The sequence below is a fragment of the Pyxicephalus adspersus genome, chromosome 6, assembly GCF_032062135.1.
Source record: "Pyxicephalus adspersus chromosome 6, UCB_Pads_2.0, whole genome shotgun sequence".
Taxonomy (NCBI): Eukaryota; Metazoa; Chordata; class Amphibia; order Anura; family Pyxicephalidae; genus Pyxicephalus; species Pyxicephalus adspersus.
In genome coordinates this window covers 39,349,356-39,375,786 of record NC_092863.1, presented here as the reverse complement: position 1 = coordinate 39,375,786, position 26,431 = coordinate 39,349,356, and the positions used below count along the sequence as shown (strand labels likewise).

The window sequence follows — 26,431 nt, the reverse complement described above, 5'->3', positions numbered from 1 at the left end:
GACCATCACTGTAAACATTCACCGCTGAACACCAGTGTTAGAGGTCACTTCTATATACCAATGTTAGAAAGCACTTCTCCAATTGGCAAAAAAGTAGGTAGGCATCATGCTGACTACCATTATAGAGATATACTTTTCTGCAAATGTATGGCCACAAAATGCCTACTATTTTGCATTGTTTATTTTTGTGTCTGTGTTGAGCGCCACCATCTTGAGCCTTTTTCTCCTTTCTTCTGGCTACATCCGATTTCTCACTGTGCAGATGTAAGATCAGGTGATGTAGCCTGATGTAAGAGGGAAAAAAAGAGTGCCGATCTCACTACCAATGTGTAAGATCAGCATCTCTTTCCCCTCAGTGATGAAAAAGGCCCCTTCTGCACATGCACAACATCGGGAATGCTCAGAAGAAGCAGTCAAGAGCCTCCTGGGATGCGTGATGTAGGTATCCCGGGAGGCTCTGTGCTCCCATTCAGCAGCGATCAAGACAGAAAGGGGAAGTGCTTCCTGAGCATTGCACTCAGCAAGCTGTGCTGTACATTACATACTCCTGACCACTGTACTCTGCAAGCTGTGCTGTATATTACATACTCCCGACCACTGTACGCTGCAGGTTGTGCTGTATATTACATACTCCCGACCACTGTACTCTGCAGGCAGTGCTGTATTTTACATACCCCTGATGACTGTACTCTGCAGGCAGTGCTGTATTTTACATACCCCTGATCACTGTACTCTGCAGGCTGTGCTGTGCATTACATACTCCTTACGACTGTACTCTGCAGGCTGGGATGTATATTACATACTCCTGACCACTGTACGCTACAGGCTGTGCTGTATATTACATACTCCTGACCACTGTGCTCTGCAAGCTGTGCTGTATATTACATACTCCCGACCACTGTACTCTGCAGGCTGTGCTGTAAATTACATACTCCCAACCACTGTACGCTGCAGGCTGTGCTGTATATTACATACTCTCCACCACTGTACTCTGCAGGCAGTGCTGTATTTTACATACCTCTGACCACTGTACTCTGCAGGCTGTGCTGTGCATTACATACTCCTGATGACTGTACTCTGCAGGCTGGGATGTGTATTACATACCGCTGGGATGTGTATTACATACCTCTGACCACTGTACGCTGCAGGCTGGGCTGTATGTTACATACTCTGGACCACTGTACTCTGCAAGCAGTGCTGCATTTTACATACCTCTGACCACTGTACTCTGCAGGCTGTGCTGTGCATTACATACTTTTGACCACTGTGCAGGCTGTGCTGTATTTTACATACCCGGACCACTGTACTCTGCAGGCTGTGCCGTGCATTACATACTCCTGACTGTGGCACAATGTTGGAAGTTGGTTTCACCAATGTGATTATCAGAGGTTTTCTATATAACAATTCTGTGTTGTATGTGGATGACTTGAGTACTGGCTTTGTTGTCCCTACCTGTCTATCTATGATAAAAGATGTGAATGGTGTAAGAAGAATGCGCTCCACCCCCTGCCACACTGATATTTGGTATAGATGTAGGGTCAGGGGGGCAGCTCAGGACCCTACATATCTAGTGTGTATTTGCCACTGATCTCCTCAGATATTTCATCCCATAGCCAAAAAAATTCTTCAGGGAATCTAAGGTTCCTAGGATTGTAAGCGTTCCCATGTATGGAGATGATGCTCCAGTGAAAGCTTGCAGTGGCCCGGATTGAGAATACTCCATTCACCTCCAGGCCCCATTCACACCAGTATGTTGCATTTAACACATGTGCATTACCACACTGCGCTTTAACCTGCAATGCATTAAACAAGCCCATAGATTTTATTGGCCCGTGCAATGCATGAAAACATGTGCATTTAATATTGGTAGTACTGAGACCCCAATGGGGTCCTAGACAGAAATACCCTGACAATTTTTTTTATATTTCCTGCAATTTATTCAAAACTACAAAAAGCCAATCAACTGGAGCCTAAGTAGGCTTTACATTAACAACTTCACTAGAATAAATATATTTTTTTTTATAAAGGTCCAAAATATAGTGAACACCACCCATCTTGTTGCCAACAACGCCAATCCCCACTCTATTACAGAGCTCCCACTGACCATGGATCTTTGGTCACTTGGTACATTTCTGGGCGGTTTGGACACATGGACCCCCCTGCACTCTGTGGTTCTGTCTGACAGCCTCCAAATCAGCACAGACATGTGGGATACAACATGGTGGATGGAACCATTGTGCACAGAGGTGGGGACCAGGCATCCCATACACATAGACGTATGTTGGATGAAGAAGCAATGGTAGCTTATTTAAAAAAAATAAAAAGGTCTGAAGGTGGCTGAACAATTTATTATCTGTTGTATTTATAAAGCGGAATAAGTATAGCGACCAAAGCATTTGCTATGGGACCTGGGGACAAAGAGGGGTTCCAGAAGAAGGAAGGGCAATTTAGTAATTGCATGGGGTGCCGAATTTCAACTATCTCCATCCATAAGAGAAGCACACTGATATTACATTTACTTCCCCAGTTCTTGCTCACAGCCTGGATCCATAATCCACCATCTTCCCAGGGTTCTTGTAAACCCTGCTCCCCACCACCTGAAACTGCAATGGGGAGCGGAGGAGACATGGGAGGCGCGCGGCTAGGGGGATGGCGGCTGCAAGCAGGAATGGGGATATAATATATAATACTCAACTCTGTAGGGGGGCCCCACTGTAACAGGGCTATAATAATGAAGGGTATTATAATAAGGGGGGGGTCATATATAATGTTTCTATGGGCCCCCTTTAAAAAAAATGGAAATCAATATTTCACACACTGTAGTTTATTTTGTGAAGCTGACTTGCTCCCAGGGCAGGTTTAGGGGTGAAAAATTGCAGGATTGATGTGAACTTGGGGCCCTCACTCCATACTTGCCCAGAGCCCCAATTTGTCTAAAACTCAACTAACATGGACTGCAGTGCAAACATAGAAAGTAAAGCAATGTGTCCTATTATTCCAGGCATGCTTTGCTATGTGGTGGAGTTGTGAGAAGCAGGCTCTGTGTGAGAGGGATGTGAGAGCAGACACAGGCGTGATTTGGAGGTTTGGGAGGGGAAGTGAGCAGAGGAGGAGGAGGGCAGTGTTGGTGCTGGCAGGAGGAGGTGATGTGTAGTCGGACAGGTGGGGGGCTTGTAGTATGTTTGTCTCTTTCCTGTCCTCTCCCATGTGACGCAGGCACTGTGCACAAAGCCCCAGTCATACACTGCACACACCGCGTCCCCTGCACTCCGGAGCAGTACTCTCAGGTAAGTGGTGTGACACCCTTCACATGGATTCCTAATGCCGGGTCACTTCTATGACTGAAGTGTGTTGTGTTGGGACTTTGTGACATGTCATGGCTTGCTGCGGACTATGGGTGCTTATTGTTTGCATGGTGTGGGCACTGTGACCTTTTCAAGGCAATGGGCTTCAGTTTTGTTGTCTAAGGCAACCTTTCCCCATTTTTATTACATTGGGGGACCCTGGAAATAATTTCAGGTCTTCAGGGACTCCTTACTATAATTATGATACTCACAGATAAAAGTATAATAATGTGGTGGTCCGTGGGAAGAATGTCACCCTTATATAGCCAAAAAGATCATTGGGGTCAATGGTAACTGCTCAGAAAATCCCTGGCAACCTCTAGGATTCCACAGAAACCTGGTCTAATTCAAAGCAGTGAAACCAACATTCACTGAAACATTCCCTGCTGGAGAATCAATCACTGCTACTGCAATACAAAGATTCTGCAGGAGGGAATGTTCTGAGAATGGAAGACTTTATAATGAGACCCCTATGAGTATATACTTTTATTATAGGCAGTTATGTATTATAGAGTCTGTATGTTATTCATTCCAATCTAACCCCTTTTTACTTCTACAATAGATACTTTGTATTTTGTATAGGGAGTTTATTCCTGCTACTGTAGGCTGTTGTTCCTTTTACTATAGGGAATATATTCTTTCTACTGTGAGTTGTTAATGTATCTTTCATCCGACTGGTATAGGGACTTTATTCCTTCTAGTATGGGGACTTTATTCTTATGTAGTGGTGTTATTCCGTCTCATATAGACGTCCTGCTGTACTCCTTCAGTATAGGTGCTTTATTCTTTCTAGCATTGGTTGGTTTTCCTTCTAGCATAGGCACCATGCTTTATTCTTTCTTGTATAGGTATTTTATTTTTTCTTTATTACATAATTTACTTTTTCTAGCATATGGAATTTATTTGTTTTAATATATGTTATGCTCCTTCTAGTAGATACTATGTTCCTTGTACTATAGGTACTTTATTCCTCAGGTTGTTACTTCTTCTAGTCGAGGTTATTGTTCCTTCTGCTGTAGTTACTTTATTCTTCCTAGTATCGGTTGGTATTCCTTCTGTTCTAGGTACAAGGTACTTTATTCTAGTGCAAGTTGTTACTTCTTCTAGTATAAGGGCAATATTCTTTCTAGTACAGCTTTTTGTTTGTTCCAAAAAGTTGTTTTTCTTTTTACTTTTTGTACTTTATTATTTCTAGTTCACCTTATTTTTTCTGCTGCTCACCTGACCTTTCTGATGCTGTTTAGGCCTTCCAAAGTAATGAATATTTAATAGCTCTGATGCTCACTTTATCCAGTCTTCCTAGAGTGTAAGATAAGTATACTTTTTCCCCAATGAATAGATGTGTAGAGAACCAGCCAGGTTAAGCATCTTTCCATATTAGTATAACGTCTGCTCTAACTATGAAAGTCTTGTAGTCCCGCGTCCACATCTACTTTCCACTAGTAACAGCCGTGCCAGTAAACCGTATCTTTCTTACACAAGGTGTCTTTGAATATTTTGGTGTATTTTCCAAACCCTGAATACACCTAAAGCTGGCTGGGACCTAAGTGATTTCAATGTTGTGTTCAAGTATTTGGATTTGTATCCTCAATGCCACCTTTAAGAAAAGACCCAGCGAGCCTTCGAGATGTTGTCATTTATACTTTGATGTTTCAAAGTTTAAAACTTGACCTCAGCATGTCTGTTGATTGTATTTCTGCTCTACATATGGATTTGAATGTCCTCATGGCATCCTTAACTGAGCCATGTACACAATATGTAAAGCATTCTTTTCATAGAAGAATATTTTATCAAGAAGAAATATATGTTGTGCTCTGACCAAGATCTGGAAAATTTCAAAATTCCATGTTTGGTGGTAACATTACAGACGAGATGTGGAAATAAAGAGAATATTGATATATATACTGTGTACTTTTATAATTAAGTATACCTCCATCTAATATTTCCTTGTTTAGGTGTGAAGTGCGGATAATAACTATAGTTCCCCTTTGGAGATGTTCCACACTGGCCATCCAAGTGCCCATGGTCACTGGGACAAGTAATGGGAAACTTGGTTGCTTGGGCCATCCTTAAAAAGATTTTTCATCACTTCCTGGGTGACCACTGTCTCTAGGTCAGCAAACATTGCTTCGGTTTTGGTAACATTTTGCCTTCTACTCACATGGTCTCCACAATCATAGTAGTCTTCCATATGGATGGTACTAGATTTACATAGCAGTGCCATTTGCTGCATGATAACTACACTCTCTATAGACCTCTAGTCAAGTCTGGTGACCATGACTGCCCACTACTGCACCTAACTTTTTTGAAGGATGCCCAGACACCAGAGATAAAGTACAGAGTAGTAAGGTAAAAGTTACATGTCTGCTGTCAACAAGGGTTAGGGAATTTTTAATCTTTTTTATCATTTGAAGATTAACTGGAACTTTAACTTAAGCTGCGTACACACTTGCAATTTTTGTCGTTGGAAAGGATCTTTGACGATCCTTTCCAACGACAAGGGAGTGCACGATGCATGAACGATGCTGTACATACAGCACCGTTCATGCTCTATGGAGAGGGGAGGGGGAGAGCGACGGAGCGGCACCCTGCTGCGCGCTCTCCCCCTTCCCTTTCATTAGGATCGTCGTCCATCGTCCGTGGATCCGGCAGGTCGGTCGTCCGGACGATGGACGACACCGACTGTACACACGGCAGATTTTCGCCCGATAATTGGCCGATGCCGATTATCGGGCGATAAAAATCTGACGTGTGTGCGTAGCTTTACACCAGCTTTGATAAGAAGGGCACTAAAACCTGATACTTGGCAACCTCTGTATTTGACAAGCTAATATTATTTTGGCATTGCTTGCTAAACAAATATTGAATGCAGTGTCTTTTCTCCTAAGGCATTTCTACTGCTCCAATACCAAACAAGAAGCTATATAGGTAGTGACAAGATTCTCACCACCCTGCCATTTTCTCTAATACTACATATGGGGTACAAACCTTGAATGAATGAATTGGCTGTCCTGTTGTAAGCCATGTTTCCATGTTGTTGAGATGTTCACTTTAATGGTTTTCAAAATTTCAACATCTAAGCCATTTTTGGCCATGGAACTGTTTTGAAACACTCTTACTACAAATAACAAGCTCACAAACATTTATCAGTGTATAACATTGAAAACATTCAGGCAACATTCAGTTTCTTGGCGTATATTCCATAGTCAAAGAAACAGAATGTTGCCCTGCTTCCTTCTTATACTCCTTTTTAAAATCATTGCTGTAATACTTGGTCCTGTTTCTAATTACAAGTTCCTTCACCTCTCCCTGTGTTTTCTTTTTGTATTCTTTCTGTATCCATGTGCCACAGTTCTAATCCCAGCAAATGAACAGGAAGAGCTCATGGGATCATTATGTATCCATGTCTCCAGCAATACTTCATTTTGTTTAGGTCTGATAACATGAAAAATATATCATGAACTAAAGAACCCATTTCCTGCACACCACCCCCTCCCTTCCCACTCATGTTTATATGTGATATCATATGTCTGATATCATTTGTATATAAACACATATTAATAGCTCTAAAAGGAAATTCATACTTTATTGTGTTTAGAATAAAAACTGCTGTCTGGGTGAAAATGTAAGTATTTGTGAATGCAAATTCTAAAAACTTTTTATACAGAGAAATATTATTAGTATATATATTAGTATTTATAATAGTATTATAAAGTAGTATTAGTGATAGTAGTTGCATATCAGTCCATTTAGGATCTTTGTAAAAAATAAATATTTATTAGTAAACAGTATTTGACATGATGACATATAAACATAACCTAATAATCATAATGATAATTAATAATAATATTAATAACCTAAAATCACTTATGGATAACAGAATGCAGACATTTTATCATTTTTTCAGGCAGGAATTGGACTCCATAATCTGGTATTATATAATAAATAATACAAATACTGTCTTTGCTATGTCAGTCCCACATATTGTCACAGAGGTAGGCCCTAAAGAGAGCCATGATACACTGGGCCTGATTTATTTAGGCTCTCCAAGCTGGATAAGATAGACTATCATGAGAGAACCTGAGTGATCCAGCAAACCTAGAATGGATTTCCTAAAAATCATTTGCTGTTGACAAATGTTTTCAATCCCAGACCAGATCAATTCCAGGTTTGCTGGATCACCCATGTTCTCCCATGGTACTCTATCTTATTCAGTCTTGGAGAACTTTTTTAAATCGGGCCCAATGTCTGACAATCCACTCGAGTCCACCAGACCGACTGACACGGGATAATGGTCTTTGGTTTGAAAGGTTACCAGGTTGTAGAGCTTGGTTACATTTAGAGTGGAAATAGCTGGGAGCAGGCAGAAAGGAATTTTGCTGTATTGGTAGGCAATGTAGTGGTGAAACGCCAAAAAGGTCAGGGCGGGCTTATAACGAAGGTCGTTGTGAAACAGGAAAGGCCATAAATAGGCATCGGAAGTGGAACAGAGATCACTGTGCAGGAGCCTGGAACACATAAAGAGAGGTCCTTGCTCTGGTAACTCCTATACATTAAGCAGGTTTACATATTCAAACATGACCTAAATACCTGGGGTGCATTTATAGGGAACTGAAGTGGTTCCACAATGAACCGCAAAAAGTAGGGCCTAGGTATGAAACAGCAGAATGATCCTACTGAGGCTTGGTTGCAAAATAAATGGCAACATAAAAGGACTGTGACATATTAGACAGTTCCCCTGTAACCAGAATATTATTTTCAGTTGGGGAAACACTTATCTTTTCATTTTCCTTTTATGTGAAGCAATGCAAGAAGAATAAATACGTAGAGTGCTAACAACCAAATTCAATTACTACTGCCCAATAATTTCAGAGATGTTTTCCAATTCATTTTTAGGTTTAGTCCACCTTTGGACTTTACAGAGTAACTTTGTTGAAGTTTTGTTTGTTTATAAAATACACATACAGTTATGATTTTGAAATTAGATTTTCACAAAATGCTATTTTAAGTTTATTTCTTGTGGAAATTTCACACCGTATAGGTTTTACAAATCTGTAGGATTTTTATAGGAACAAATCTATGTATAGATGTAATTCTGGATGTTGTCATTCAATTACCCTGTAACTTTCCAGGTAGTATTATCCAGTTTAGAAATTTTGCAAGTCTAAACAGGTGCCAGAAACCAGCTTTGTCATAATCCAAAGCCTTCACACGCAGTATCATTTAACTCATTCTTTGCTTCTTACAAAGTAGCTGCATGCTGCAAAATCTGGCACCTCTGCGTGTATATTTACCATTAACGTACCCTTGATACGTAAATAGATTCCTGCTTATCCTACAGAAAATATCCAGTAACCTGTATAATAATTTGAGCCTGTGTTTAATTTTTTTTTTGTAACTAGCAGAAAAAACTCCTATGTTGAACTATGAAAATTCCATGACAAGCATCACAAGTTGTGCCCCAGGGGTCTTCAAATGAGCTCATTTAGCACAAAAAAAGTTATTATGCAACTTTTATAGCAGTCTCTTTAAAGCATAACATAATAAATTTCAGCCTACCATACCTTGTAGGTGATAGTTGCATTAGGGTCATTTCAGACTTGTGGTTGGCTGCAGAGATCTACTGCAGGCTCAACCTTGCCTCCCACCACTCCTATTGACTTGAATGGCAGTTGAAAAGCATTTTTGCTTTTGTGTTTATCATGGTGTGGATAGTAAAAGAGAAAAGCCTCCTTAATAATAATAATATTAATAAACAGGATTTATATAGCGCCAACATATTACGCAGCGCTGTACATTAAATAGGGGTTGCAAATGACAGACGAATACAGACAGTGACACAGGAGTGACCCTGCCCCGAAAAGCTTACAATCCAGTAGGTGGGGGAATTAGCACAAAATAGGAGGGGGGATATGTAGTGGCTGGAAGTAGTGATGGTTTTAAAATACAGAAGAAGATGGGTAGGCAAGTTTGAAAAAAATGGGTTTTGAGTGCTCTTTTATTCCAGAGAATTGGGGCAGCTCTAAAAAAGTCTTGTAGCCGTGCATGTGATGAGTTGATGAGTGAGGAAGTCAATAGTAGGTCATCAGAGGAGCGGAGAGAGCGGCTAGGGGAGTACATTTTCACCAGGTCAGAAATATAGGTGGGTCAAGAACTATGGAGGCAAAGCACAGGAGCTTGAATTTGATTCTAAGGTGAAATGAAAGCCAGTGTAGAGATCTGCAAAGAGATGCAGCGGAAGAGGAGCTGTGGGAAGGATGGATGAGTCTGGCTGCAGCATTCATAATAGATAGTAGAGCTCTTCTTGCCGCTTTGTTGTTTTCCTTCTCTGGATTTAAGAACCACATCCCAACCTCAGCTGCAGTCAAAGCAGTTATTAAACTTGAAGGTGGACTGCATAGTGGATGGGCAGCTGGGATTGGTTAACAGGTCTGAAAGGGCTTTAGTTTTCTCTTTTATTTCTTTGGCTTTTTTAATGGTACCTGGTGATACTTCCAGTAACACTTTACTGTCAAGGCTTGCTTAAGCTCTGCTTCAATTTTAGAGCTTGGGAGACTTGCTATAGTAGTGCTTTTTAGAGTCTTCAAAAAATGTGTGGAGCAATTAATGGGTGTTTCAATGATCCAGAGTACAAACACCTCCATATCTCCTTAGATACACAATACCCCTCCATGGAGAGGTATTAGGTTATAACACTGAGATTTCACTTCAATCCAAAGAAACTTTTCAAGTGCACAAGCTTCCTAAAAAGACCAGTAGGTATTTTGTGCTTGTAGGAAATATACTTGGGCTTAAAAAAAAAAAAAAAAACCTGACCTCTTCAGTGCAATAAAAATATGTCCATCTTGGTCACCTATTACTACATGGAAGGGAATAAGTAATATTACTTATGGAAAGGGCAACCAAGCAGCAAAACTCCTGTTTTAAGGTATCCAGCTCGGTTACAAACTTCATGGGTAAGCGGTTACTGGTCTTCCATTCATAGACGTACAGTTTGTTGTGCAATTAACTAATTACAGCAGGATGAGGAAACAATCATCTGATGTCTTTAAGTATTTATGAAATCTAATTATGTGTTAGGCTACGTACACACCTGGAATAATTATCGTTGGAAATGAACGACTCACGCTTAATTTTCCAATAATTGTTAACAAAAAAAGTGTATAATCACTGGCCAATGTCGCTGTAAACGAACGGCCGTCCTGGCGGATCTGATTGGGGATGATTGTTCACTATCTTTTGTGTGTACGGTCGTTCAGTGACTATTGGTGGATCATATTTGAAGGATTGTATCGTTTCAGCATGTACAGAATTGTGCACAATACGATCCTTCAAAATAATTGTGAATAAACGTTGATCGGTCGTTAATCGTTTGTTTTCTAACAACAATTATTGCACGTACACACTTCCAATGATTATCGTTGGAGACGAACGACCGATCGTCGGAAAATCGTTCACAAAAAAGGTGACCAACGACACCGTTGAACGAGGATTGTCGTTGGAAATGAACGACCGTCATGGTGGATCTGATTAGCTGTCGATTGTTCGCTATGTATCGTGTGTACAGTCATTCAGTGATCGTGCATGTTTCTACAATACACTTTCTCCTTTACATGTCACTCTCTGCATCATTCAAACGATTGTATCTAGCGTGTGTACACTATTGGTGGATTATATTTGAACGATCGTACCGTTACAGCATGGACAGAATTGTGCAGAATACGATCGTAAATATAATTGTGCATAATTATTGATCGGTCTTAATCGTTTGTTTTCTATTGATAAATATTGGAAGTGTGAACCTAGCTATAGATTTCAAAATCAAAAGCTGCGTTTTTGGAAAAAAATCACTTGTGACCAACCTTTTGGAGGATTCAATCACACACAATGACTGTGTTTTATGCAGCATTATTTATGGGAATCTGACACCATTTACACAGCCATTGTGTCTGAACACATTCCCTACACTATAAACAGTTGCCTTTGGGCTGTTTCTAATTCCACACCCCCTTACCCAGTCTGTTCTTTCACCTAATCCCTTATCCTCTTTTTGTATTGTCTAATGCCTTCTTGACTTTTGTTGTTCTCCTTTATTGTTTTATTTATTGTGGTATATGGATGTGGTATATGTCCCATGTTTAGTGAGGTCATTTAGAATAATGTGTATGAATAGGTTGACCTTGAAAAATGTTGGTAAATAATATTTAGGTGGTTAAATTGGTCATACACATCAACTCAACCTCTATTGTTCCAGTTTAAACAGACACTGTCACCTTGCTCCATACAACCCCCTACCATAAAAGTAATTCTTACCATACCATCACGAGGCAGCAGTGGTTCAATAAAGAAAAAGTACAAGTCAGTTTTTGACCTATGCATGATTAATAAATGCTCCCTGTTCAATTATGTTAGTAAAATAGGGCTCCTGTCCCTAGTATGTGTTACTTTTTAGACTCCAGAACGGAGTTGTTAATCTGCCTGCCCATGAAAAGTTACGTCTCACTTATACTTTAATATACATGTTCACTTTTTATCATATAAGAACACACATTATTACCCCAAGGAGGGATTTTTCTGGAACCTATTTATGAAAGGTGGTCTTTTCTGAAATGCACCCTCTTAGAACCATACCTGGTAGTTTGATAGTCACTCATGATGCTGAGATTGGGTACATGGCTTGTAACTATTGAGTCAGGAATGGCTGCCTATTTGTAAGCAAAGAAAAAACAAATGGCACAGGTAACATTTCTACTGGAATATGTCTCATTTTCAAATCAGAAGCAATACATTTCTACTGTTTTGTATAAAATTATATAATTTAAACTTGGCAATTAAAATTATTTTTTTTTTCTATACATAAATCAAGCAAAGGTTGCAGTCTCATTTTTTTCTGTTTCTGCCTTTGACTATGCCACCAATCAAGCCAGTTAACCCACAAATAGCAGAAAAAGGGACACCATTTAAATCTAGAAATAAAACAAAACTGGCTGCATTTGCATTCTGAGTTTATAAAAGGAATACAGAATTTGTTTGGCTAAGGGCAAGAATTGCGATACAACATAATTAGAGATGCTAGTTCTTTTTCTATACATGTAATTATATCCTGAAAGACACAGTTACTGAAGAAAAATGTTTAATTACTGCAGGGGGAATATGAAAATGACAAGGACACAGTATAAGTTTTAATTATTGTTGGCTAGTTATTGCTTTCTTATAATTTTGGTGTCACAGCAGGGAATTAGGAAGTCCTTTTGTATGACATAGCTGATTACTGAAGTATCTGTTATGTTCAAACCAAGATGTTAGCATGGGTTGATATCTACAAAAATGTCATTACCTATAGTTGACACTTGTATATTAGAAAAAAAACAGACATGATTCTTAAATGAAAGTGTATTCACATTAACTCGCCAAAAGAGTATAAACTCGGCCTTCTTTGAGGTGGGTATAGTGGGCAAGAATATGTTACTGGACAATTGTTGTTTGCTTGTTTTATTTTCCTGATTGTGCATCCTAATATAATTATTATGAGTGGCTTTGGGGCATCCCAACAACTGTGTAGACCTAACTTTGAGGATAATATGAGTCTGTTGGCAAAAACAAACCCTGCTTAGCCAGTAGTCTGTAAGCCTTGGAATGGCAGGCTATAAGTTCCTTCTATTAAGTATGATACTTTGTTGCCTCATCTAGCATTATTATTATTAATAAACAGGTTTTATTGAGCGCCATCGTATTATTAAATAGGGGTTGTAAATGACAGACGAATACAGACAGTGACACAGCAGGAGAGGACCCAGCCTCGAAGAGTTTACAATCTAGCATAAAAATGTCCACAATTGGAAATGATCATGTTTGATCTGGGTTACATCCCTTTAAACTGAGCATTCTCTCCAATGCCCTTTCCATGAGCCCTCAAGTGATCCAACTATATGGTAAACGATTTGGTTTGGTAGATGGGTGTAAGCTGTTTTTCAGCTTGCACCCTATAGCCCTGTGAGTAGACAAAGAGACCTGTCCATGGCTAGCTCAAGTCTGTCTCCATTATCATGTGAAATAGAAGTGAAAGGAGAGTTATGTAAAAGCAGACCCTTATATTCTGTGCCAGTAAAGGATGACTCTATCACCTGTCTCTAAGACAAATTCTGATTTTAAATGTATTTTGTTATACAGCTCAGTTTCAGTACAGTCACTTTCTCATGCCTCGGTGTTCTATGTATTGATAATGCATTGAGATATGAGTGGCCCCATCATTTGGTTTTGTGATGCCGGTTTCAGTACGTTCTGGTGCAGATATATTGCCACATGGTCACAAGGAGCCCAAACGGAACACCCTCAGCATAACATATACATAATGTTTTGTCTTTATTGCCTAAATTCTCAACCTTAAAACAGTATTTTTACTCCTACAAAACATACACAATTTGTTTAGCGCAAATTTGCAGAAAGTCGCTTCTTATATAATCAAAATGTGCCACTTTTCTGGTAATTATAGTGAAATACTGAGCAACAGGTTTGTCTGTGTAATTTAAGTTCATGTCTTTGTGACATGATAGTACATAGCATTCAATGGGAGAACTGTATGACAAATTCTATACCTATAATTTGAGTAAATGTTTTTAAAAAAATGTTTAAATGTAGTTTCTGGTCTTAGTAAATGACATGGTTGGATCTATTTATAGTGAAAAGAAAAGAAAGCCTGTTTTTAGTGGCATTCAGACTGTGTTCTTTACCACATGTATGCTTGGTTTGGTTAGTGGTGTACAGTATAGTCTATAATGAGGACATTTGTGAAAAGTGTCAGTGCAGACTTGCCTGTGTCTTCTTTCTGCATTCTAAATGTTAAACACCAGGCTGAAAATCCTATATGGCAACTGATTTAAATTGTCCCCTCTAGGGATTTTTGCCTTATTTTTTTTATAACCCTTTTCACTGAGACAGAAAGTGATTGGGGATCATAAAGTTTTAGAGAACCAGGGATAAGGATATGGACAGTTGTAAAGCAGTACAGGTATCGCTTCATAACCACTTGTAAATGTATCCATCGACAAATGCATTGTTTTTTGTCCTTGTGGTTGACAGGAGATAGATGATTGTTCAGGCAGAGGGTTAAATAGACAACTGACACTGCAAGTCATGTCTGAGAACACAAGATCTGCCACTGCTTATTAATGCAATTCTCTCATTGTTGGTAGGTCAGTGGCTGGCAGGCGATACAACCTCCTGTAACCACCCACTAACCATCCAAAATCACCAACCCCTAATCTTCCACTGACAATCATATGATGCTGGGAAAATGTCCTCTCCTTTCCTATAGCATATCTTACTGAAAATAAAAGGAAATATTTCTAGAAAAACTATATTTGCAAAAATAAACCCAATAGGGATTTTAATCCCATCCCTACCTTTTTTAAAAATTGAGACCCAAGTTCTCTCTTACATATACTTTACTGGTACACTAAATTAGGATTCACACTGCTGGCACCCAACCTGTGGACCTTTTGGTGCTTCCTGAGCAGCGCCTGGTCCCTGCCAATTATTTCCTTGGCTATATACTGATATTATAAAGCTGGCTTTTAGCTTGGTTTTTACATTTTCCTAATTTATCAGTCATATCTGGTTTCTTATCTTTTCTTTGTCTTCTGTTTTCAATTTTTTTGAGTGATAGATTTAACTAAAAGGCGTATCGGATAGCTCCCATAGAATGTTTTCGGTTTCTGACCATCTCCTGTAGAATGTTTGCTGTATCTGTAAACATTTGTTTACTTTTTAAATGCTGTTTGCAGTAAAATAGTGATGATCCAAGAGTTCCAATCGGGAGTTTGAGCAATCCAAGTTCCAATCCAGCATCACTGTTATCGACTGGCCGCTGGATTGTCTGAGCTGTTCTACCTGCCATTGACAAGGATTGACAGCATGTCTCATTAAGTGTGTGTATGTGTGTGTGTGTGTGTGTGTGTATATATATATATATATATATATATATATATATATATATATGTATGTATATGTAAATACAACTTAACAGAAAACTTTAAATACATATACAATATTTTCTCATATTTATTCATATTTATACAATATTAATATAAAAAATAAAATTCAAAAAGGCTTAAAAGGCTTTCTGGCTAAGAAAGGGTTAATGGTTAACCCCCAGCACTTCCCTTTTTTTATCGAATTTCCTGTCTTCAAGCTTGCACAGCCTACGGTAACATCAAAAATGTCTGACGCCTGGTCCCCTACTTCATGCTGTGGTTCTTCCCGCTTGCCCCTACATCATTACAGTCTCCTGCAGTAATGTAGGAACCAGTAAAAGGCACCACAGAGCACAAATTGGGTCCACCATCTTCACTGGGAATGTCAGATGATGAAACTTTTATAGGCAGGATAGCGAGTGAAGACAACAGAGATTGGTGGCTTGAAAGGAGTAGGCCCTGAACATTGTTTTTCCAGGAAAGCAATTGCTTTAATTAGTTTGAAAATATACCTTTTAGGAAATAAATATAATAGCTGCCAATGTCGAATTCTTCTTTTAAAAATGCTAGCTGCCTGGCTTCTGTGCTAATGTTTTGTCCTCATTCTGAGTCCCATATCTTAGACAAATATAGAGAAATTCTAAACTTTGACTTTCAGTCATTTTGACATGACACAAACTTTTACATCTTTGGTATTATCTTTACACACCAGAAAATCCATCCATATATGCATTTTGTGATTTCATGTATTTGAAGTGAGCCTGTGTAATAATGTTATATTATGTTGTTTTTAAGAGATACTAAAAACATTTATTGTAATACATTTTTTACATTTGCAGATTTGTGACATTCTTCTTAAATACACTGTAACTCTGATTCTAAGTGCTGCAAAATGTATTACATGAAATTTTCTCCAGGGGTAAATAGAGCTTGTTTGCAGAATTGAGCTATGAGGAAATGGTGTGGTGAAAAAGTAAAGTCAGTAGATATTTTTCTGGTTTTCTGTTAAAGAACATGGCTTTAAACTGTCAATTTTGAGGAACTGAATCAGCCTATGATGATAATGTTTTGTTTCTTTTCAGCAGGTCAGAGTTGAGCATGACTGATCCCTCCAAACTCCAAAAACAAACTGCTTCTCTAGACATTGATGAAAGTCAGGGGGATGATGGATCAACACATAATGACACTTTCCCTCTCTCTTCCTTGGCCAACTTGTTTGAGAATGAGGAGGGTGCAGTACCCACAGAGGTGACCCGAGCTCCACAGCCTCCTGGAGATGGAAAACAGAACCTCAGAATAAGATTTCAAGGTGCATTTAAAAAGGGCATTGGCAATCCTATGGATTATTTGGAATCTACCATTTATGAATCATCAGTGGTCCCAGGGCCGAAAAAAGCACCTATGGACTCCTTGTTTGATTATGGTACCTACCATCATCACCCAACAGAAAACCGACGGAGGCGAAAGAAAATACTTGCAGAGTAAGTAAAAAGATGTTTTTCCTTTGCATTCTGTGTTATAAAGTAGAATTCTTTCCACTTTTTATTTTAGTTTTAGTGTGTGTTGTTATATCCTATTATAATGCACACTAATTCATTGCAAGGAGCTTTATTAGCAGTAAAAGATAACTTTATCACAAAAACCCTTTTTAATCCATTTCGACCCTGGCACAAAATGACCATGTAACCTAATTTTAGTAAATTCATATCATCGGCACAGGTGAAGTTGTGAATGAGTACAGCTGAAATCATATTTTGGATAAACAACATAGACAAACATCCAGGGGGAATCTGTTATCATTTAACAATATAAAAAATAGGTTGTTTCATCTAGGTAATAGGTCCATGTGGTAAGCCACCAGAGAAAAATACAACTAAGGCAGGTCTTAGGAAGCATAGTTTTCCTTGCAATGTAGGTGGTTGTATTATTAGGTTTGATAGCACAAATACTTTCTTTAGCTACATTACATATGCAACTAATGCTGGCAACAACCATGCAAAAGTAGTTATAGGAATACATATTCTTAAAATTAAAACATTGTAAAACATCGAAGACCATATAGATCCTGAATCTTCATTGAGTCCTATAACTAGACCTAGAGCTGTTTAGCCCCAATCTGGTAAAAAATCATACTTTATAGACATATATTTTTAAAAACTAGAAAACTGTCTAATAAGAGTATACCGACAATAAGTCCCCTGCGTGTAAAGCTTCATGCTATTCATGAGAAGAAGATGTTCTTGTTACAGATAACTAAGGATTGGTATTTTTGCACTAAACCAAATATGTAAACCTTTTAAAACATGTTTAAATTCTTTGCAACTGTCCACATTTCTTTGATAAAGTACCGAGTATTTTAAACTGTAAAGCGAAGTACAATTTATCATAAAAACGTATTCTCCCTATACATCTTCTTATTTCCCAATGTATGTGAATACTGATGCTTTACAAAAATGGTAATCTGGGATTTTGCTTGACAGTGTCTGGTTTACATTGCAACCTTTGTGTATATAGCTGCCTCCAACATTGTCAGGGAGTCAAAATGTAAATGTTCTCAATAATTCATCATGGTAGGTAATGTTTTTTTTTCTGTGCTTACCATCTTATTCCACTGAGTAGTCTAGACCCTGGTGTTTTTTTCCACCTGCCTCTACAGACTTCCTACCGTGTAAAGTGAGATTCATACGTAGAAGACTGGAAGTCGCTCATGACATCCAGTAATAATGATGTGATTGTTTTCTAATTGGGATACCTTCACTTTAACAGTGGACAGGTTGCATATTCCGCAAATGTGGTTTAAAACGGCCAGTTAAAATGTTCATATGACAATTAAGAATATATGTAGACATTCCAAAGAACCAACAACCAAAAAATAACAATTAGAAAGAATAACATTAAATTGATTTGTATGTATAAAATACTGGGAACAAATACTTATTGTTGCTAAAAAAAACTGAATATCCTTTCTCCAAGAGTTGTGATTTCTTATCTGTGGTCTTCCAGCATTTCCTTCCTTATCCACACTATAGTATTGGAGTATTCTTGTATGAAAAAAGACTTCAGACCAATACACCAGGCTTGTCCCTGTTATCTGTGCTATTTCTGCCTTTTCTCTAAATTTTAATTTGTAATTTTCCAGCTTTAGTAATGTTAATACAGTGAAGGTAACATTACTAAAGCTGGAAAATTACTAAAACTGGAAAATGTCTGCATCCTTTTTTTTTTCTTCAATGGACATATGTATTTATTTGCAGTGGTTTTAATGGTTTCTTAAATACAAAGTGGCGCTAAAATAAAACAATCTAAAAACTAGTCCAATAATGATTATAGACCACAAATGAAATAAACAAAATTGAATAAATCACAAGATGAAATAAATAAAAAACATCTTACAACATATGTTTTTCTTTTTTATATATAAACTTCTCACACTTCAGTAATCCTTATCCAACATACCATCATAAGAAGTAATAGCCCCTTCTCCTGGAACACCGGGTAATCTTGTTCCATTCAACTCCAATCCAATAGGCCCTCTGGGCTCCCATGGATAAAAAAAAAAAAAGCCTGACATGCCCCTCCAAAAAAAGGGGAATACCCAATGACAGCATGGGCTTTATTACAGAATGACGCCTGTCCCCAATGATGCAGAGTGGTGCTGACCTAGGGACATCATAATGCCCTGCACTCATTGTATGTCCTCAGTCTTATGGGTGGAAATAAGCTCTAAAGTATGTTTAAATTGTTTCAGAATAATCACCCAGTCACTTTTTTTAAAGCAATAACTCTGTGGGGTAAAGTTCTCTTTAATACAGTTTATACCATGAGTATGAGAAAAGACTGTTTCCATCAAAAACTCACCAAGCTTTTTTGCTTTGTAACTGATTCCCTTTTATTGTTTCTAAATGCCTTATAATATGAAGGTTGCAATAGATATACTGTCCAATTTCTTCTTAAACCACAATTAAGTAGACTTCAATGGAGTTCTGTGCTTCTCACATATGTTAACAACTGGTTATGGACATTATTCTTTCTGCATACATTTTTTCACTTCTGTTCTTATGCTTTCTCTTAAGTTTGATTAACAAAAGACTTGAACTCTGCCCATTTTTATAGAAGCAAAAAGTGACTCCAAAGATGTGGGAGTTCTAAAACTACAATGCAGTGTTTATTAAATGATCCTAGAAAGATGTAAAGCACTAAACTCTACTCTACTTTTACTAAACTCTAATAAATAACTAGCTTTAAAGTTATTTCTCAAGTAATCGTTTTGGCACAAGCTGTAAGGTCAGCTGATCTGTGAGAAAACTGGTCTGACCACCTTTCAGGGTTTGAAAATAAATGTGTAATGTACAATCCCATATCAAATTACCCCCCCAGGATGAACGGATTTTATATCCTTTTCTATTTTTTTTTATTTTGTACATCAAAGTAGTAGAACCAAGATGGAATTTTCTAGTTCTTTATGTCGTAGCTGCTTGTGTGAATGTTTTTTCTTTTGAGTAATGTTGCCTTCCAAGGCTAAGGGCCTCTAAGGAAACTGTATAATTGTTGTTGCAAAAAGTCACGGTTGGGAAATACAGTGATTGTGTAAGCTGAAACAGTATCTTTTATTTATTTATTTTTTAATAAGAATCTGCTAGGACACAAATGTATAAACTATCCTGCATCCAGATATGTTGTAATGTAAAAATATACATGAAACCAGTACATGTAACTTCTTCGAGCCTAGAGTCTGAACAAATAGTCTTAGATACTATCTTTTCATATCCTTCCCAATGTTTCAGTTGTTTCCTATTTCTATACCCATTGTTACATTAGAGCAGTTGACTAATAGGGTCATTGTGCTAACCATAAATGTGGATTTGCTTATTTAACCCGAATTCAAAGCTTTACGAAAGGGTGGCTATCTTTATAGTTGGACACATTAGTGTAATTTTTTTAATCTCATTGGACTTGGACTAACATTTTTTTTTCAAAAGGGATTGTTAATAGGGTATTTTTACTTTAATTGAACCAATTCTAATAATATCTGTTTCTATTGAGATGACCTGGCCCAGGAATCTCTCTTCTCTATAGATTTAGATGTGGACTTGCATAACCCAAACAGTCAAAACTATGTAACTGGCATGAAGATATTTTCAGATGTTTCTTTGTATGCTTGCCTGCCCTGAAACGCATGAGCACACCCAATGATTTCCTATCTGTACAATAGACATAATCTATACACATGAGACGATAGTTGCAAGGTACATCTGAAACATTTTTGGTTTTGGCAAATGTGCCGGTGTTTACACTAGGCATTCCGTAATGTGTTGGCCTTATCTAACACAAACATGATTAGATGGAAAATATCTTTGTGGATGAATTTTAATCCCTAATCCAGAGCTTGGTTAGCTCAGGGGTCTTCTAAAGTGGTCACTGCATTGCTTTCCAGTTGAATCATTATTATCCTAATTAGTCCACATTCATCTCATGTCTGTTTGTGCAAATAGAGAATCATTGTGTAAGGAAGCAGAATAGTTGTCCATAGAATGTTGTTTGACTTTTGATCTTTCAGTAACTAACTTGCCTGTGTTTTTTTTTTCCCAGGAAGGATAACCAGAGTTCAGAGACTCCAAGCCCTGACCCTCCTACAATCATTAAGATGTTTAATAGACACATTCTCTTTGACATTGTATCACGAGGGGCCACATCAGAGTTGGAAGGTTTTTTACCTTTTTTGTTGTCAAAGAAGAAGCGTCTGACAGATGAGGAATTTCGAGGTTAGGTGCTAACATTAAACATTGTTTCGTGTATCTTTAACTCCCTGTGGAGTTTAATCTGCAGGAATCTTAAGCTTTTAATGTTGGCATGTTCCAGAGTAATCTCACAAACTGATTGCAACTTGTAAAATGTGATATCCCTGCATTATGTTGTATAAAAAAATAGAGACTTTTGGTTTGTACAATAAACACTTGGGTTATTGATGGCCCTGACTACAGAAAATTACTAAACTTTACATTTTTATGACCTTAAAAAGGTTGCAGAACCTCACAACATAATAAACTTGGCACATTTGTGATCTATTTAATCTGCCTGCACATTTCCCAGACATCACATGAGTTATGGAAGAGAACAGTTATTAGTCTTGCTTATCTACTTTTGTTCGGGTTGACTTAAATTAATCCCACTTAAGTAATTTCTCCTGATCACCTCATTACCTTCATTTTCAGGCACTTTAATGTTTAATGTATCCCTTTTATGATTACTAATGGATGGAGGATAGCACGTATCTATACAATTATAGAATATATTTTTACCTGTTCTGTGCTGTTTTTGTATATATTTCTCTTGTTTAATCACAGTGACATTTTCCTTGCCTGGGGAGCCTAATACTAAAATATCTGTGTTCACCACTACTTCATCTCTAGACCATTGATTCACCTCATTTCTTGACCATTGACAGGCACATTTTATTCCACACTTCTGCCAAAAGGAATTAAAGGGTGGGTTTACATATTTAATAGAAGCTATGTATTTGTTTTATGGGTGTTTATTTTACTTTGCAGAACCCTCAACAGGGAAGACTTGTTTGCCTAAGGCTCTACTGAACCTAAACGGTGGAAGAAATGATACAATACCAGCGTTGGTGGATATTGCAGAAAAAACAGGGAATCTTCGAGAATTCATCAACTCCCCTTTCCGAGATGTTTACTACAGAGGTGAATACCATTGTTTGCTATATTTAAGCTACGTACACACTTCCAATTATTATCGTCGGAAAACGAACGACGAACGTTCCTGCACGATATACACGAACGATCGTATAGCACCGATCCTGCACATAGAGGTAACGACACGATCGTTCATAGATATTGTACACACAATAGATACGATCGTTTAAGCGATAGAGGAACTATGTGCACGACAGGAAAGTGAACGGACGTTCGTTCATCACGCATGCTCTGAACATGGACGATCAACGAACGACCGTACACACGAACGATGTTCAACGATCGTCGCCCAATCCGATCCGCCGGTCCGGTCGTTCGTTTCCAGCGACTTTCCTCATTCGTCGGCGTCGTTGGTTACTTTTTTACGAACGATTTTTTGCCCAATCGATCGTTCGTCGTTCAATTGGAGCGATAAAAATTGGAAGTGTGTACGCACCTTAAGTAGTTGTGCAAGCCTGATTGTTATTTTATCTAGTTAGTGCTATTAAGGTATTGTTTCAGCTGGCACCAGTCATTGAGGGAAAAAAATGAATGGATCATTGAGCACTGTTTTTTGATTATAGTATTCTGACTATTAAGTTAACCAAGCACGGGCAAATGTCTGCTTAAAACCACAGAAAGGTTTGCGTAATACTATTTTTTTTGTTAGAGCGGAGTACAATAACAGTGACATGTTTACCCCTGACTTGACTTGAATAATTTTCATTTTTAGTACTTTTGTTTGCATTTAAATAGGCAAAATTTTGTTAAGCTGATACTGAGTGATTACATTCCGGGATAGGCAAATATTGTCTAAATAAGAGAGGCTTGTGTATTCTTATTCTTTGTGCAGGAGGTTCCAGTGAAAGGGACAAGTCTCTGTGCTCTTTCCTTGTGCACTGTGACAAGTTTTATAATTGCCCCCTGCTATAGTGTGTGTGCCTTCTATGTCCCTCACAACCCTGCAAAGGCTATGTACAGCACAGTGATAAGTGCTGCTTTTACAAGGTAACAACTGTGTTTACATATGTACACACAATTTGGATGTTTCTTCCTTGTGGCTCACTTGTATCACTTGATTGTTGCAACTTGTGATGAAAACTGTTTAACCACCAGATAACTACATACAATAAAAAAATCTTATGTTGTAAAGCAGGGTGTAATATACCTTTTTTTATGTTTTTCAGGCCAGACGGCTCTTCACATAGCTATAGAAAGACGTTGCAAGCATTATGTGGAGCTGCTGGTTGAGAAGGGAGCCGATGTCCATGCTCAGGCCAGAGGGCGCTTCTTTCAGCCCAAAGATGAGGGTGGATACTTCTACTTTGGTATGTGCAGCCATGGTCAGAATTATACTATGCTTGTGCATGTGAACTCATTTTCATGGGCGCACAAACTGTTGCCCTAATGGTAATTAAACACATTGCTTTGCTTTTTTGTTCCTGTGTTTATTTAAACATTTACAAAAAACTTCATTGTAGAACATAAGTGCTTCTGCTGATTGATCAGGAAATGTATTGGTATATGAAAGTTCCCTCATATGGTGGGTAGAGCTGTATGATGGAAATCTTTCCTATTATCTAGAAAAATAGAGTTGACTGTGAAACCTGAAAACGTATGTATGTTTTTTTTTATCAATAATCCCAACAATATTAGTACAACTAAAGGCTTCTGTGGGACAGTCTACAGTACTAAATCCAGTTATGTGATGCACTGGTACAACATTTTCTATCCCACTATAGTTTAGAACTCTTCTCTGAATTTGCTTTGTTTCCACATCATCAATGTTGTAGGTAGACTTCTTTGGCAGCTCAATAGAAATTTGTGAGACTGTCTATTACGTAAAATTAGGTGATAACGCACAATTTTCTTTAAACGAGAGGTTATCGTTCTACTTAAATGGAAACACACCAGCACAAGGGAATTCAAGTACACATTTGTTACAACATCAATAATAAATTTAGATTCCCATTTACAGGGATACAAAGATACTCTGTCTACCCAAACCTGGGTAAAATGTTTTAGAGCTACAATGCTGAAAATGTATAGGTTGCAGTTTGCACAGTGGTTGTGAAAACTATTAGTAACCATGTATTAATCCTGAAATCACTGGCTTCATATGTCAGAGACACTGTACCGGCTGGCCCACACTATACAGGACGGCATGGACACTGACCATACCACATGCTTATTAGATCAATAATAGGGTTAGTGTTAAATTTTTAGCTATATCCTGTATCTAATCATAGTAATAAAAGTTCACTAATACTTTTCTCATGGTTTATTTGCACTTCTAAAGTGCTGGCAGTATGACCAGTGCCACAGCATTGATCAACACTCATCTTTTGTTATAGATGTTATAGATATTAATGTGATTCCTTTTACCACTTGACAAGTGAGGATTGCAGCACTCTATACGTTTTTATTCCTTATGCCCTTTTTCATCACTGATGTTTGTAGACAGAATAATATTGATTTCTCACATAATGTTAATTAAGTTTCACCATGTGAAAATGATCACTTCTTTGTCCAAATGAATTAACATTAAATACTTTAAAACCTGGACTGAAACTAGAAAAATGCTTATCATAGAGAAATAAGGGGTTATAGTGCTGCCTCATATTACTATTTATAAATGAACCATATGCTTCATCTAGTATCTTGGAATAGACTATGCACGCTTCTTCTGATTGATGCTGTCCTTTTTGTTTGGCAGATTTTTATCTAATATTCTTTTATATTTTATAGCTTGTGTTTTATTTATTACGTATGAAGACTAAGATCTGAGTCTCACATCTTTACAAGACAAACCATTAGTCATACATCTGAAGTTATTTTCAAGGTTTTTCACACTTTTTCACTCACGATATATAGTTCAGTTTAAAATTCTGGTAGGTGAAAGGAATCAGTTAGCCATTAATAAATCCAACAGACACTGCTGCTATGTTAAAATCACAGTGTTCCCACAGTATACATTAATCTGAATTATCCGTATTCCAATTGAGCTGGAAGCCTTGGAGCACATAATGGGGTTGGTGAAAATATTCTTTAATGATCATTTCCAGTGAGTGCTGTATTAAAAATCCTGTCCTCTGGTATATATGTGGGGAGGTTGTTTAGTGATTCAGGAAGATACATCACTAAACTAGGTAGTGGACAGCTTTACAGATGATAGATTTTCATCTAAGAGGATCTCAATCTTACTTTGGCATTATACTTTTTTCATGTTTAGGCTTTCTGTATGTGATTGACAGGTTTAACTTCCTAAGTCCTAACAAAAAATATGTGTCCTAACAAAATCACTAAATACATTTTACTAAAGATAGTTGGTAAAGTCCTTTTTTTCTTTAGGTAAGGTCAGGAAATTTTATGTATGAACATCTTCATTAATTGGACTTTCTAGTATTGTGGTGCTACATAGTTGTTGAGTTATCACATCCTTTCTACTATCATGTTGTAGAAATGTTGAATGAATAAGTTTTAGTCACCAATAATTAACTGCCAAAAAGGTCTCCATTACTCAACATTTCAAACATACAAATAAACCAAACGAGACAGCCATAAAATGCCCATGGTAAATCGTTACCTTAAAGCTTAACTCCATGCAGATATAATAGGCACAAATTTATGTAGCTTTGTGATCTTTAACACAACAATAAATGTATTAAAAATCAGAATTTAACTTGGTATCAGCCTCTTGCAGTCTTCTATACAGCGGATCTCAGAGAAGGGATGGGAGAAACAATAAATGGAGTCAGTCATGTGTGCTGCAGTAAAACAAACATTCTGATTATAGTAGAGAGCAAAGTGACAGTAAGATGAGCTCATTGTTCTGTGATCCCTTTTACGGGCTATTCACATTGTGTTAGTGCAGAAAAAACTTCTAAGTGAAATTGAATTAGACCTCGGACCTGGATGGATAAAATCCTTTTCCTTTAGATCTTTATTGTTTTACCAAAGTGGTGAGTACATAATTAGGATCTGATGTGATTTAATCTTCACCATTTAATACTTTTAAAGTCTCTTGTGAAAAAAAAAAAATAACCAGTTTCTCTATAGCATTTAGTAGGTTAGAACAGTATTCTGAAAAAAAACTGCCGTTTTCCCCTTTCTCAATATAGAGTAGTTGGGCCAAAAAAGGGGATTGCTGATTGGTTGGTATGGTTTTCTTATCTGGGCTTTACCCTTCCAAAAGCCAAATGTCCTCCATGTATAAATTGTGCCTATACACTACATGTTGGTATAAATTGGGAATTTCAGACACTTCTCAAGATGGGATGCATTTCTAGTTGTACACTGGTGTTATTATATAGCTTTTGTGGACTGAGCAGGCGTTGCCCTGCCTGCACAGTGCTGTTTTCATGATTCTTCCCTGTCAGGAAACCAGTGCAGGGAACATAAATAAAGAGCCCTGCCAGCATGT

General features: G+C 37.8%; 1 protein-coding gene across 2 annotated transcripts in view; it reads left to right on the top strand.

Moving 5' to 3' along the window:
- The first annotated feature begins 3,126 nt into the window (after positions 1–3,126).
- TRPV4 (transient receptor potential cation channel subfamily V member 4) overlaps positions 3,127–26,431 on the top strand; it is a 47,376-nt gene continuing 24,071 nt past the window's right edge. The window contains exons 1-5 of one of the 2 annotated variants that reach the window (XM_072415385.1): positions 3,127–3,287; positions 16,402–16,797; positions 20,906–21,078; positions 21,865–22,017; positions 23,196–23,336. In XM_072415385.1, the coding sequence (XP_072271486.1) occupies positions 16,415–16,797; positions 20,906–21,078; positions 21,865–22,017; positions 23,196–23,336 (850 nt within the window). In that variant the 5' untranslated portion in view covers positions 3,127–3,287; positions 16,402–16,414. Of the gene's footprint in view, positions 3,288–16,398; positions 16,798–20,905; positions 21,079–21,864; positions 22,018–23,195; positions 23,337–26,431 lie in introns of both variants that reach the window. The other variant, XM_072415384.1, reaches the window with a different exon arrangement.